This window comes from Bos javanicus, chromosome 21 (assembly GCF_032452875.1).
Source record: "Bos javanicus breed banteng chromosome 21, ARS-OSU_banteng_1.0, whole genome shotgun sequence".
NCBI lineage: Eukaryota > Metazoa > Chordata > Mammalia > Artiodactyla > Bovidae > Bos > Bos javanicus.
In genome coordinates this window covers 6,810,728-6,825,783 of record NC_083888.1, presented here as the reverse complement: position 1 = coordinate 6,825,783, position 15,056 = coordinate 6,810,728, and the positions used below count along the sequence as shown (strand labels likewise).

Below are 15,056 nucleotides of genomic sequence, written 5' to 3'. Positions count from 1 at the left end.
TGTTAAACCAAAGTATTATAACTTAACAGAGTTCTCTTTGTTCCTTTTAATTTTGAAAATTTCAATAAACATAAACTTAGAAAGGGTAAGAAAATGAGGATAAATGGAGCTTACTAAGCAAATTTTCCCGACGAAGGAAATTCCTTCCAAGTTTGTCCTTACTGGCAATGCCTGGACCTCAGTGACGATTTTAGCTGAGTTCCAAATGATGAGTCGAAATTTCTGTGCCAGATTTTATTAAGGAACCCAGGATAGCATCTGTTCACTTTGAAAAGAATTTTGGCAATTCAGCAGTGTCTTAAAATTCTAAATGTATATTTTGATTAACACATTTTTATTGGCACATATAGTCATTTCCTTTTGGCTAACGCTACTGTGAATGTGTGTCTTTCTGTAGCTGTGGTGCTCCCATTCAAGTTTCTGAGGTGAAGCTGCTTTCCTTTTCATCAGGGCAACTAACCGTTTTCCTCCCTGCTGAGGTGAAGGCCATAGGGACAGAGAAGGATCACATCCTGCCTCTGCAGGAGCTGGCCATGAGGACTCTGCATCACACCTACCACGCTTCTCTAAAAGGTACATGGGACCTCTCTTTTCTTTTTTCCCCTACTTCTTATTCAGTGAGCTTAGGGATTGTGTTTTATGCTATTTTGATGTTCACTTTCAAAATTGTGGTAAAATATACCCAACATAAAATTTACCACCTTTACGTGCTCAGTTCAGTGGCATTAAGTACATTTGCCCAGTCGTGCAATGGGACATTTTTTGTAAGAGAAAAGTTTTAGTATTTTGTCAACACTGATCCCTTCAGCAACCCCTACAGATACAGAGAAGCGTTCACTAGATATGGTGTTCAGTCAGAAGAACAGGTTACATGTTTAAACTATGTGGTTGAAGTTGAAAGAAATTGCTTGTGGGGAACACATATTTGGTAGAAGTGAGAAGACTGGCATTGGTACTTTCTTCCATAAGAAAACATGTGCAAAGATCTTACCCCTAAAGCAAAGTTGGTACTTCTTCCAACATAGCAGGCTTTTGCCATGCACCCTCCTCACATCTAAGAAATTTATATATGTAAAGGGAAATTAATTCCAGGACCCTGTGGCAGTATTACCACAGGATGCCAACTCTTGGTTTGGAAAGTCTTTAGTAGTGTATGTATGTCTTAGGTGATGTAGAGTGGACCTGAGATGCTTTAAAAAAGCACCAGGCAGCGTTAATGAGAAAATACACTTTAAGTGTTTTTAAAACTGCTAAATGCTTTGTCCTTGCTTTAAAAAAAAGAGAAGTTCATACAAAAACATCTAACATTAACCTCCCAGGAATGTATTAAGTTGTTTTCAAAAACTGAACAGAAAACTGAAATTATTCACCTATGAACAAATTACATTTTTCAAAATGGTTATTGAAAAATCTGGACAGATACAGAAGATAGTAAGATAATTTGTATTTCCTTCCCAAAGATGATTCAGTGAATTTTAGGTGTCACCTCATCGTGACTATTTCTCTCTCTCCTGGTGTTCACTGTCAGTAGCAATCCAGTGTACATTTGTGCTCAGGATTGCCCAGACCCCTAGGATATTTTGCTTTAAACATTGCTTTGGTGTGCTCAGACTACACTAAGGAAAAAACATCCTGTTTTTATTAATGACAGCTCATGGAAGGGAGACAGGGAATCGTTATTTTTCATTTTCTTTGATTTCTTTGTTTCCCCTTTTCATTCTTTTCAGTAAATGTAATTTAGCTTGAAACATTCTAAATCCCCAATAGACCTAGGAGGAACTTAATGAAAGTCTGTTTCAGTCTTCAGTCGCAGACCTTTTTATATTCTCTGTCTTTTACAGAAGTTTGCAGACTGTCTCTGGATAAACCCAGCAGCCTTTTTGGTCTTTGTTCTTAAAGAATATTTGGCCTTACTCTTTCTTTGCTTCCACCTCAGGACAGCTCAGGTTGCTCTTAAAAGAATAGACTTAAGGTTTCTCTTAGTGTCTGAAGTGTAAAAAAATCTTTCATTTCCAAATAATGTTATGTTTTCATTCAGTGCCTATCAGATAACAAAACTTTTCACATGCAGTACTTTTCACTAACCGAATTTACTTGTTAACAGTGAGACGTATTATAAGAAGCCTCATTCAAGGATATCTCATTTTTTATTTGTGCATGATTTTTCTCTTGTGTTCCAGATCTGGACTTTCTGTCTCCAGTCTCGTTACCCAGAAGTCTGCTGGAGCTGCTGCACTGCCCCCTGGGGCACTGTCACCGGTGCAGCGAGCCCATGTTTACGATTGTCTACCCCAAGCTCTTCCCCTTGAGAGAGACGCCGATGGCAGGGCTGCACCAGGGGTAATCATGCCTAAGTGGGCACCCGGGCTTACACCTGGGCGAGGGGTGGGAACGTGGGGAGGGGGTGGAGGACACACGTAAAAAGTGCTGTCACGTCAGCAGCTTGAAAGGGGCCTAGAGTGCTTCCTGCCATACAACTAAATGAAACAAGTGACATTTTCAGTATGGTAAGAAAACTGGGTTTCCCTTTATTACATTTTTGGTCTTGTGAAGAATGGTTTTATTGTATATGTTATTTAGAGTAGCTCATTCTTTGGAGAAGTGTTTTCCTGCTGTTCCCCTATTCACAATAGTCTTTAGGCAACAAGGAGTGTAAGAACAAAATATTTGTTATATAATGGGTCCAGCCCAGCCCTTCTATTTAACTCACATTGCTAACTGAAAGTGTGTGGCTGAACATTGTGTGTGTGTTTCTGTTTTGAATTTCTAACACTTCCAAATGGCATTCTCTTGCCACTCTGTTTCTTGGCACAGTGCCTTGAATTTGCAAAGAATGTTAACTAAATAAAAAACTCCATGCTGGTAGTTTAAAAAAGAATACCAGACAATTAAAAATAGGACATGAAATGAAAAATCCTCCATTAGCCCTGCCTCAGCTTATAGATTTTCTAAATTTAGGATCTTCTAAGTTCGCATTTTTCAAAGTTGAAAAAAAAAGATGCTATAATACCTCACTTATCCTCAAATGTGGTATTTTGGGTTAGTACATTTTTCAGGAAAACTTGTTACCCCTATTCAGTCCCAGAAGCGTTTCCTTTATAATCATTTTTGTAGAATGAGAGCGAGCGTGGGCAGGGTACTGCACCTCTGAGAGCCTCAGAATGGAGCTGGAACAGCCTGCTGGGCAGGGCATCTGAGGATCAGCAGACGATGAAGGCAGACACCTGGCACGTAATGGGTGCTTGGCAAATGGTAGTTACCTTTCCATCTCTCTACCCACTCCTTCCCCAAACTGCATTTTTCTTGTTTCTTACCTGAATAATCCTGTTTTGCTATACTTTCAGTTCCCGTTTCAACTTTCTGCATTTTTAGTTTCCTGCTTCTTTGCCATGCCTGCCTCCAGAAGCCCTCCTCCAAACCTTGCTAATCTCCTCCTTCTGCTCAGAGCTGAAAGGACGGAGTCAGGATTTGAGTGTTAACTACATGAGTAAAATTAACAAATGAAATAGGCACATCTGTAAGAAACAGTAGGGAATATATTGATCAAGTCACCGGCCATGATTCTGACTCCTTCCCTGGGAGATCTTGGGCAAATTGACATAACATTTCTGAGCTTCATCTTTTCAAGTAAAATGAACATAGTAATCCTATCTATTTAATAAGGTCATTGTGAGGATTAAATGAGATTGTTTTATATAAAGAGCCCAGGATGGTACCTGGCATGTAATACATATTGAGTAACTGTTAACTATGATATCTTTTTGTAGCTCAAAAACTTTTAAAAATTTATTTTGTGTATATGTCTTTAGCAAATGATGTTTATATTAGTAAGATATCATTATAGGAAAATCTTAAATTCATTAAACTATAGTAAAATCCTTCTGCATTGTTGTTGCACAGCTTCCTGTAGAGAACATTTCCTTACTGACAATGTGAAAATGGAAACAGTGCAGTATGGCAAGGATGCTCTGTTAGCAGCTGATAAAATCCTAAATACCTATTTAAAAGCTAAACTTTCATTTCATCATGGGAATTAACTTGTGAAAATAAAGTAGATCCTTCAAATGAAGTCATTTTTGTGTTATCTTTACATGAAATTTGGGAAACTTATTCGATAAGTATTTGCATATTCTATTTACTGCTACTTGTTTCTCTGCTTCAACCAGTATGAATATCTTATTGCTTTATAATATAAATATAATATTGTTAGTTTAGTAAAATGAGTGTATCAAATACATAGATCTTAGGCAATGCCCTTTTGTTAATCTATGCCAGAAGTGCCTATGTTTATAGCAAAAACTGAAATACCAAGATACAAACATGGCTTTCTGTGGTGAGTTAATGCTAAGATTTGAATTTTAGAATTTGTATATTGCATTTGGTCCACTGGACTTTGCTCCTTCCCATGTTGCTATGGAGATTGTATTAAAAGCTTTGACTTTAGTTCCTAGCATAGTCTTTAAAGCACTTGCTTTTATAACTGAAAACCAAATACTTGAATCTCAATAGCTTATTGCTAAAAATCAATATTTTTAATATCATAAATTCTAAAAGGTCTTGACAATATTGTTTTTAAGTTTTCTAATATATTCAGTTCAGTTTACATTGCTTGTCATAAAATAATTCAGCATATCAGCCAAAATCTAAATTAATGTGGATATTTGGCATCATTTTAAAGGAACATATTGAATATGCTTCTAAAATACCAAGTCTCATACAAGTATTAGTTCCAATCTAAGTTTAATACAGAGTCAAGTAAAAAGAAATTGCAGTATTTTGCATAAACAGTAAATACCGAAATCTTCAAATATCTATAGAGAGAATAATAGCTAGTATGTTCGTTAACTTTTGATCACAATAAGCATAGCAAGTTTTCATTTCCCCAAATTACTGTTCATTTGTTAAAATGGAGAATGTCAACTCAGAGGATTATTTATTACTAGAACATATGTCTGGCTTTTCCCACACGTGTATGAGCCTTATAAATTTTGTATTTCCCAATAGGAAATCCAGCTACTCAGAGGTTTTGCAAGGGTATTTTATTCATTTCCTATGGATGCCTCAGCAGAATACCACAGAACTGGCTGACAAGATCTGCTGTAGATGTTGTCTCAGAGATCTGAAGGCTAGAGATATGAAAGGATTGGTTCCTTCAGAAGGCTGTGACGGAAGGGTCTAAATCTTGTAGATAGCCATCACCTCCCTTCTCTTCACAATGTCTTCTGTGTGAGTCTGTCTTGGTGTCCAAATGTCCCTTGTTCATAAGGACACCAGTGACATTGCATTAGGGCCCTCCCTGATGACCTCATCCTAACTTAACTCATTATACCAGCAGTGACCCTGTTTCCAAATAAGGTTACTGTTTTACTCTGCTAGGGCCACCATACAAACAAACAAAATACCATAGGCTGGCTTAAACAACAGAAAGTCAGTCTCACACAGAAGCTGAAGTGTGAAATCAGGGTGTATATGGTTAGGTTGTGCTGAGGGCTCTCTTCCTGGTTTGAATGTAGCCATTTTCTTGCTGTCTCGAGTGGCAGAGAATATGATCACACACATGCACAAAGTCTCTGGCGTCTCATCTTATAGGGGCATTAATCCTATCATCAGGACCCCACCATTATGAACTCATCTAAGCCTAATATCTCCAAAAGCCCCATATCCAAATACCATCACACTGGAGATTAGGGCTTAAACATATGAATCAGTGGCAGGATCGGGGGACACAGTTCAGTTGATAGCAGTCACCTTCTGGGGTTTTAGGGATTAGGACTTTAACATGAATTTAGGGGGATACAGTTCAACCCATAACAGTCTATCCTCCAAAAATTCATGTCCTTCTCACAGGCATAATAAATTCATTCCATCCCAACACTCCCCAAATCCTAACCCATTCCAGCATCAACTCTTGAATTCAAAATCTAATCTTAAGTATCTAAACCAAGTATGAGTAAAACTCAAGCATAACTCACCGTGGGACAGAAAGTCCTCATCTGTGAATCTGTAAAACCAGACTGGTTATCTTCTTTCAGTATATGATGGTTGGGACAAGCATAAGATAGACATTTACATTACAGAAAGGAGAAAAAGAGATCATGAGTTTCAGAAAAGTCCAAAACCTAGAAGGACAAATTCCATTAGATTTTTCTCTGGTTAGACGCTCTGTCCTTTAGACCCTCTGGTGAAGTGGCCTCACCTCCTTAGCCCTGAGTGAGGGCCCTGCTCTCTAAAACCAAGGAAGTTACCTCACTCTCTAGAATTGGGGAGGTGACCCCATCCCCAAGGTTATTCTTCCCTTTACTTGACAGCTTGTTTCCTGCCTGTGGAATCCCAGAAGTCTGACAGCATTTCTTTACCCTGTTGCATGTCTGTCCCCTCCAAGCTATCAGCATTTCTGCTGAAATGGTTGACCAGATCACAAGTCTCATGCCTAATCTTTTCAAGGTTGTCTAGCTATAAATACCCTTGGTGTTTTCTCCAGAACATGCTTTCTCATTTTTTACAGATAGCCTGGCAATTTCCCAAATCTTCAAGTTTTGATTCCTTTTTGCTGAACAGCTCCCTCAATTTATCTCCCTCCTCTCACATTTTACTGTAAGCAGCAAAGAAAAACCAGGCCATGCCTTCAGGACTTTGCTTAGAAACCTCCTCAGCTAAATATAGGCGTACCTCATCTTTTTGTGCTTCATTTTATTGCATTTCACAGATAGTGTAGTTTTTACAAATTGGAGGTTTGTGTCAACCCTGCATCAAAAAAGCCTATTGGTTCCATTTCTCTAACAGCGTTTGCTCACTTCCTGTCTTTGTGTCACATTTGGTAATTCTCACTTGGAACTTTTTCATTATTTTTATACTTGTGATAGTGGGTCTGTGATCAGTGATCTTTGATGTTACTCCTACTACTCACTGAAGGCTGGGATGATGGTTAACATTTTTCAGCAATACTTTTAAATAAAGGTATACACATTGGTTTTTTAAAACATAATGGTTTTGCATACTTTTGACTACATTATAGTGTAAAAATAACTGTTACATACACTGGGAAACCAAACAATTTGTGTGACTGGCTTTATTATTCTGTTTGCTTTATTGTGGTGGTTTGGAACTGAACCTGCAATGTATCTGAGGTATGCCTGGACCCAAGATGATCACTTATAAGTTCTGTTTTCCATCCAGCATAACACAATTCGGTTGAGTCCTCTGTGGTTTCTAACAATGATGATCTTTCTTTCATTTTACAATAACACATTCCTCATTTTTGTCTAGTACCTCTTATTTCCAGAAACATCCTCTTCATGACAATATATGTGTTGTCTAAGACAGTAGAAGCTTTTGCTATAGCGTACATTTTATAGGATTTTTCCAGGCAAGAACACTGGAGTGAGTTGCCATTTCCTCCTCTAGGGGATCTTTCCAACTCAGGGATTGAACCCATGTCTCCTACATCTCCTGCTTGGCAGGCAGATTTTTTATGACGGAGCCACCTGGGAAGCCCCTTTTCTGTAGTTTTCCTCTTTCATTTGTAAACCCTCACCTGATATTCTTTAATATCTCTATTTCTACCAATAGTCTCCACAAGGCAAAACTCTTCTAGCCTCTACTGCTTAATTTCGAAGTCACATCTAGATTTTTAAATGTTTGTTACAGCAGCTTCCCTTACCAGTAGCTGAATTTGTATTAGTTAACAGTCTCCAGAGAAACAGAACATGTATCTATATCTGTAAATAATAAGTATAGGCAAATATTGATTGCTTTTAAGGAATTGGCTCACGGGATTTGGGAGCTGGCAAGTCCAAAACCACAGGGCAGGCTGGCAGGCTGGCAATTCAGGAAAGAGTTGATGCTGCAGCCGTGAGTCTGAATTTCACAGGGCAGCAGGCTAGAAACTCAGGTAGGGTTTCTATGGAGCTGTCTTCAGGAAAAGTCCTTGTGCTTCTTTGCTCTAAAACTGATCGGATGAGGCCCACCTACACTATGGAACATTATCTGCATTACTCAGTCTACTAATTTAAATGTCAAAAAGGGCTTCCCTGGTGGCTCAGATGGTAAAGAATCCACCTGCAATGCCTGGGTTCAATCCCTGGGTCAGGAAGATCCCTTGGAGGAGAGCAGGGCAACCCACTCCAGTATTCTTGCCTGGAGAATCCCCATGGATAGAGGAACCTGGCAGGCTACAGTCCATGGGGTCACAGAGTTGGACACAACTGAGCAACTAAGCTGCAGCTGCTGCTACACCTGAAAAATACCTTCACAGCAACATCTGGATTGGTGTTTGACCAAATAACTGGGTCAAGTCAAGTCAAGTTGACAAGAAAATTCACCACCATACACATTCAAAAGGTCTCAGTTAGATCACCAGAATGTTTTGAGACAGAAACTGCCCAGAATCCCAGTGTTCCTTTCCATATCACTCGATTAAATCTGGTCCATAACAGATACTAACAGTGTATGCTCTGGTGTTGGTGTGGTGACATGTGATATCTCTGCTCTTGTACAGTAAATCCCTGGGGCTGGAATGAAAGAACTCATAAGCATTAGGGGGTCAGGAGACCCAGTTGGAAGTTGAGCTATGTTACTTAGTACTGTAAGATAGGTACTATTATTAGGAGAATCATGCCTTCCATATGGTTCAACTTAATATAATCCCCATGTTATGGGGGTAAGAGGGTGTGGAACTGGGTCCCAGGAAGGTTAGAACCTGGGCCAGGACCTCACAGCACAGCTGGGATTTGATCCATTTAGCAGTCTGGCTTCAAATCTGTGTTTTAGACACTATGCTGTAATTATTAATAGCTACTAGATAAATCACTACCTACAAAGAAATTTTGAAATACTAATAAAATGAAGAAAAGCTCTAATATTCTGCACAAGATACTTCTGAAAAATATATGTGTGTGTGTATACATACATATGTGTGTGTGTGCACTAAGAAATCCCACAGGATGTAAATCTAATTGTAAACTATGATCACCTTGAAAGGGAAGATTGTAGGGTTATGGAGTAGTCAGGTGGGGACTTTAATTTTCAATTCTGTATACTGTAGAATCATTTGAATATTTTCAGTAAGGATGTATTTTTATAAATATACAAAATAATAATAAAAAGTAGTGTATAGCTAAAGTGAAAAGAAAGTGAGAGTTTCTCAGTCATGTCTGACTCCTTGCAACCCCATGGACAATACAGTCCATGGAGTTTTCCAGGCCAGAATACTGGAGTGGGTAGCTTTTCCCTTTTCCAGGGGATCTTCCCAGCCCAGGGATCGAACCCAGGTCTCCCACATTGCAGGCGGATTCTTTACCAGCTGAGCCACAAGGGAAACCCAGTATATACTAAAGGGACTTAAAAAAACCTCTTGCTTGAAACTTTATAAGGTTAAAAAAGAAAAGGAAAGATTCTGGTAGCAATTTTTAAGTTTAGTTAAAAATGTTTTTAAACAGGTTACATAGTGATACCCAATTTTTGTCAGCCATGGGTATATATATAAATACATATAAGTGTGTGTGTGTATGTGTGTATGTATATATGTGGTTTAAATTGTTTGAATATGTAGGAAAAGTCTTGATGGCTTACCAAAGCACTGGTTTTCTTTGAGTAGTGTTGAATTTTTGCAACAAACTGGTTGTTGCTTTAAAAGTTAAAAATGATGTTTAATTATTAAAACATTAGCTGACCAGTGGTTTCCTTTTTACTTATTTATTTATTTGCAGGGGAAACAAAATAAATTTTTTCAAGTCATACATTATCATCGAAACAAAATTAGGAAAAAGAAGTCTGCAAAAGGAAGTGTATCAGATGGAAGTACTGCCACTGGAAATGACAACTCTTATAATACTATTTTAGGTTAAAGTAGAATATCTCTTAGTTGACTTCTGGATCAACTAAGGATCCAGATTCTTGATGCTTCCTATTCCTTTTTTTAAAAATCAGGGTAAGAGCATTTAACATGAAACCTACCTTCTTAGCAAATGTTTAGGTGTACCATACAGTATTAACTGTAGGTACTGTATTATACAGCAGCTCGCTAGAACTTGCTCATCCTGCATAACCGCAGCTGCACCCATTGAACACAACTCCTGCTTCCCCCTCCCGCACTCCCTGGTAACTCACCGTTCTGCTTCTGAGTTTGACCATTTTAGATAGCTCATGTAAGTGGAATCATGTAGTATTTGTCCTGTAACAGGCTTATTTCCCCTACCATATTATCTTCCAGGTTCATCCATGTTGTTGCCAAGAGCAGGACTTCTTTTTTAAAGCTGACTAATATGCTAGTGTGTGTGTGTGTGTGTGTGTGTGTGTGTGTGTGTGTCTTAGTTGCTCAGCCATGTCCAACTCTTTGAAACCCCATGGACTGTAGCCAGGCTCCTCTGTCCATGGGGGATTCTCCAGGCAGGAATACTGGAGTGGGTTGCCATGCCCTCCTCCAGGGGATCTTCCCAACCCAGGGATTGAATCCCGGTCTCCTGCATTGCAGGCGGATTCTTTACCATTTGAGCTACCTGGGAAGCCCTCTATTGTATGTGCATTCCATATTTTCTTTATCCATTCATCAATTGATAGACATTTAGGTTGTTTCCATGTTTTGGATATTGTGAACATGGGAGTGCAGATATTTCTTTGAGACCCTGACTTTAAATCTTCTGGATATATACTCAGAAGTGGGGTTGCTGGATATGTTCATTCTATTTTTAATTTTTTGAGAAACTGTATTCCATAGCGACTGTAGCATTTTACATTCCCCCCAACATGTATAAAGATTCCAGTTTATCTCCATCCTTGCCAACACTTACTTTTTGTCTTTTTTTGCAGCCATCCTGACAGGCGTGAGGGGATGTCTCATTGTGGTTTTGATCTGCATTTCTCTGATAATTCTTGATGTTGAGAGCCTTTTCATGTACTTACTGGCCGTCTCTGTGTCTTCTTTGGAAAAATGTCTATTTTTAAATCAGATTGAGTTTTTTTTGCTATTGAGTTATAGGAGTTCCTGATATATTTTAGATCAGTCCATGATTAAATACAGGGTACAGGGTTTCCAAATGTTATCTCCATTCTGCAGGTTGCATTTTCCTTTTGCTGGTTGTTTACTTTGCTGCTTGGAAGCTTTTTAGTTTGATGTAGTTCCTCTTGCCTGTTTCTTTTTTTGTGTGCCTTTGGTGTCATAGCAAAGACCAATGTCAAGGGGCTTTTCCACTGTTTTATTTTAGAGGTTTTATAGTTACAGGTCTTAATGTTTAGGTTTTTAATTCATTTTGAGTTGGTTTTTGTGTACGCTGTAGGATAAGGGTACACTTTCAGTCTTCTGCATGTAGATGTCCAGTTTTCTCATGCTATTTCTCAAAGAGACTGTCCTTTTCCCATTGTATATTGTTGGCTTCCTTGTGGAAGATCAGTTGACTGCATATGTGTGGGTTTATTTCCAGGCTCTCTATTCTGTTCCATTGGTCTATTCATCTGTCTTTATACCAGTACCATACTGTTTTGATTACTGTAGAATATTTTGAAATCAAGAAGTATGATGCCTTCAGTTATGGGTTTTTTCCTCAAGATTTGTTTAGTATTCAGATATTTTGTGGGACAATATGAATTTTAGGATTCTTTTTTCTATTTCCACTATTAAAAAGCCATCAGAGTTATTTCCAAATAGCTCAGAATAATTATTCTGTCCAGTCAGTCAGCAGACATGCTGTGAGCATCTACTGTGAGCTGGACAAGGTGGTGGTGAGGATACCATGGCTTCAGCTGGCTGCTTTCAAGCTCAGATTTACAGAGCTTGGTTCTTTCAGGAGTTCTCCCTGGTCTTTTAAGCCCGAGTGATTACATGAGAGAACCATATGTCTGGGTAACTGTTGTTCCTAGGGTAGGGACCCGTTTGTTAGAGAGTGTGCAAGACTTTGTCTGTTTGGACAAGTTAATACTCCTTTTTCCCACTCATTAGTAGTTTATTTTTAAATATCTTCTGTCTAATTCTTATATGATTAAATGACTTATCACTTATGAAATATTATCCTTGCTTTTTGTGGGTATTACTTTATAACAATAATGCTGATATTATTTTCTTACTTATGTTTGGGTTGTTTTTTCCTTTCAGCAAAAGCCTATTTGTTGGCACCCTCTTTTTTTTTTTTTTAATTGACAGATACTTGCTTTACAGAATTTTGCTGTTTTCTGTCAAAACTCAACATGAATCAGTCTTAGGTATACATATATCCCCTCCCTTTTGAACCTCCCTCCCATCTCCCTCCCTATCCCTGTAGGTTGATCCAGAGCCCCTGTTTGAATTTCCTGAGCCATACAGCAAATTCCCATTGGCTATCTATTTTACATACGGTAATGTAAGTTTCCATGTTACTCTTTCCATACATCTCACCGTCTCCTCCCCTCTCCCCATGTCCATAAGTCTATTCTCTATGTCTGTTTCTCCACTGCTGCCCTATAAATAAATTCTTCAGTACCATTTTTCTAGATTCCATATATATGTGTTAGAATATGATATTTATCTTTCTCTTTCTGACTTACTTCACTCTGTAGAATAGGTTCTAGGTTCATCCACCTCATTAGAACTGACTAAAATATGTACCTTTTTGTGGCTGAGTAATATTCCATTGTGTATATGTACAACAACTTCCTTATCCATTCATCTGTTAATGGACATCTAGGTTGATACAGCCACTATGGAAGATGGTATGGAGGTTCCTTAAAAAACAAGGAATAAAACCACCATATGACCCAGCAATCCCACTCCTAGGCATATACCCTGAGGAAACCAAAACTGAAAAAGACATATGTGTCCCATTGTTCATTGAAGCAGCTAAAACATGGAAGCAACCTAGATGTTGGCACCCTCTTAAGGTGACTTATGAAATTTTGCATGGGTCAAATATTCTTCAAGAGATTTAAGTAAATTGTTCTTAACTGTTTTTTCCTCATTGTGTCACTCAGCACTTCTGTACTGACCATCTGCTGTGTGTGAAGCTCTGTGCTAAGTACTAGGGGTTCAGCTGTGATTAAACCACCTGATACTTGTTTTCCAATACATATCTCACTCCTAAAGGTCTAGGGCATGACAGCTCTAGTAGAGAAACTATATATTTAAGTCTTTGGTTCTGCACACAGAATCTTCCCATGTCATTTTTAACATAAATGTAACAAGAAATATAATATGTTATTAGATGATTCTCCTATAATCCTCTTACATGTTAATATGTTCACAGGCTTGGGATTTCATCTGATCAATTCTGTCTAATATTATTTTTCTTCTGGCTTGAATTTCTGTATGAGTCAAGGATATGTTTCTTGTTTCTAATCAGAAAGAGGTTTATAAAGAAAACACCACATTTCTTATGATTTTGTTGGGCTCCAATATGTGCAACAACATTGTTATTTTTTTCCTTAAGAATAGTGGTATTTCTGTATTTTAAAACTGAGCTGAAATGCTCTTCCTTCTGCCTTGCCTATAAATATCCTCAGAGACACTAAAGCAGCAAATGTCATGTCTGATGTTCTTTGTAGAATTTATCAGCATCTTTCTCCTAATTGGAGAGTGTACTGCATAGCTAAAAGTTCTTTCCCTGAAACTATCATGTCCCTGGTGCCACAGTGCGGTAACTTTTTTAAAGGACCTAACCAACACAAACGCATTGTCTGGCAGTAGACCTGTTGATGTAACAACTTACGTCGTTAATGAAACAAGCAGTTAAATTACACTTTAAGATGAGCCTCCCAAAAGTAAATAAGTATACATATTATTCAGCCATTAAAAAGAATGAAATAATGCCATTTTCAGCAACATGGAGGGACCTAAAGATTGTCATACTGAAGGAAGTAAATCAGAGAAAGAGGAATACCGTGCACTGTCCCTTACATATGAAATCTAAAATGAAACGATACAAATGAACTTATTTACAAAGCAGAAACAAACTCATAGACCTGGAGATGAATTTCTGATTCATTCTAAGGGGAGGAATAGTTCGGCAGTTTGGGGGTGATATTTACACACTGCTATAGGGAGGCCTGGCGTGCTGCGGTTTATGGGGTCGCAAAGAGTTGGACATGACTGAGCGACTGATCTGATCTGATCTGATAGTTAAAATGAATAATCAAAATGACCTTACTGTATAGCACAGGGAACTCTGCTCAGTATTATATAGCAACCTAAATGAGAAAAGAATTTGAAAAAGAATAGATTACACACACATGTATAACTTTGCTGTATACTCGAAACTAACACAACGTTAATCAACTATACCCTGATATAAAAAGTATTTTAAAAAGTAAATAACTACACAGACTTGGAATTTCTTTAAAGCACAAATACAACACCTCCAGGTTGCCTGCCTAACCCTGTTGAGCATCATAAGGAATTAATAATGATCCAGTGGGCATTATGCTTCAGCAAGTAGCAATCCCACATATATTTATGAAATTGGATTCTTCTGCTTAGAAACTTTCAGTTCAGTTCAGTTCAGTCGCTCAGTCATGTCCAACTCTTTGAGACTCCATGAACCACAATACACCAGGCCTCCCTGTCCATCACCAACTCCCAGAGTTCACTCAGACTCAAGTCCATCAAGTCGGTGATGCCATCCAACCATCTCAACCTCTGTCATCCCCTCTTCCTCCTGCCCTCAATCTTTCCCAGCATCAGGGTCTTTTCAAATGAGTCAGCGCTCCGCATCAGGTGGCCAAAGTATTGGAGTTTCAGCTTCAACATCAGTCCTTCCAATGAACACTCAGGACTGATCTCCTTTAGGATGGACTGGTTGGATCTCCTTGCAGTCCAAGGGACTCTCAAGAGTCTTCTCCAGCACCACAGTTCATAAGCATGAATTCTTTGGTGCACAGCTTTCTTTTTAATATGCTGTCTAGGTTGGTCATAACTTTCCTTCCAAGGAGCAAGCATCTTTTAATTTCATGGCTGCAGTCACCATTTGCAGTGATTTTGGAGCCCAGAAAAATAAAGTCAGCCACTGTTTCCACTATTTCCCCATCTATTTGCCATGACGTGATGGTACCAGATGCCCTGATCTTCGTTTTCTGAATGTTGAGCTTTAAGCCAACTT

The 15,056-nt window shown here is 38.5% G+C and overlaps 1 protein-coding gene across 4 annotated transcripts in view; it reads left to right on the top strand.

Moving 5' to 3' along the window:
• Positions 1 to 15,056, top strand: part of LRRC28 (leucine rich repeat containing 28) — a 193,629-nt gene that overhangs the window by 155,789 nt on the left and 22,784 nt on the right. For 2 of the 4 annotated variants that reach the window (XM_061394269.1, XM_061394273.1), the window contains 2 exons: positions 398 to 573; positions 2,181 to 2,340. In XM_061394269.1, the coding sequence (XP_061250253.1) occupies positions 398 to 573; positions 2,181 to 2,340 (336 nt within the window). Of the gene's footprint in view, positions 1 to 397; positions 574 to 2,180; positions 2,341 to 3,114; positions 3,249 to 15,056 lie in introns of those variants that run through there. The other 2 variants (XM_061394270.1, XM_061394272.1) reach the window with 2 other exon arrangements.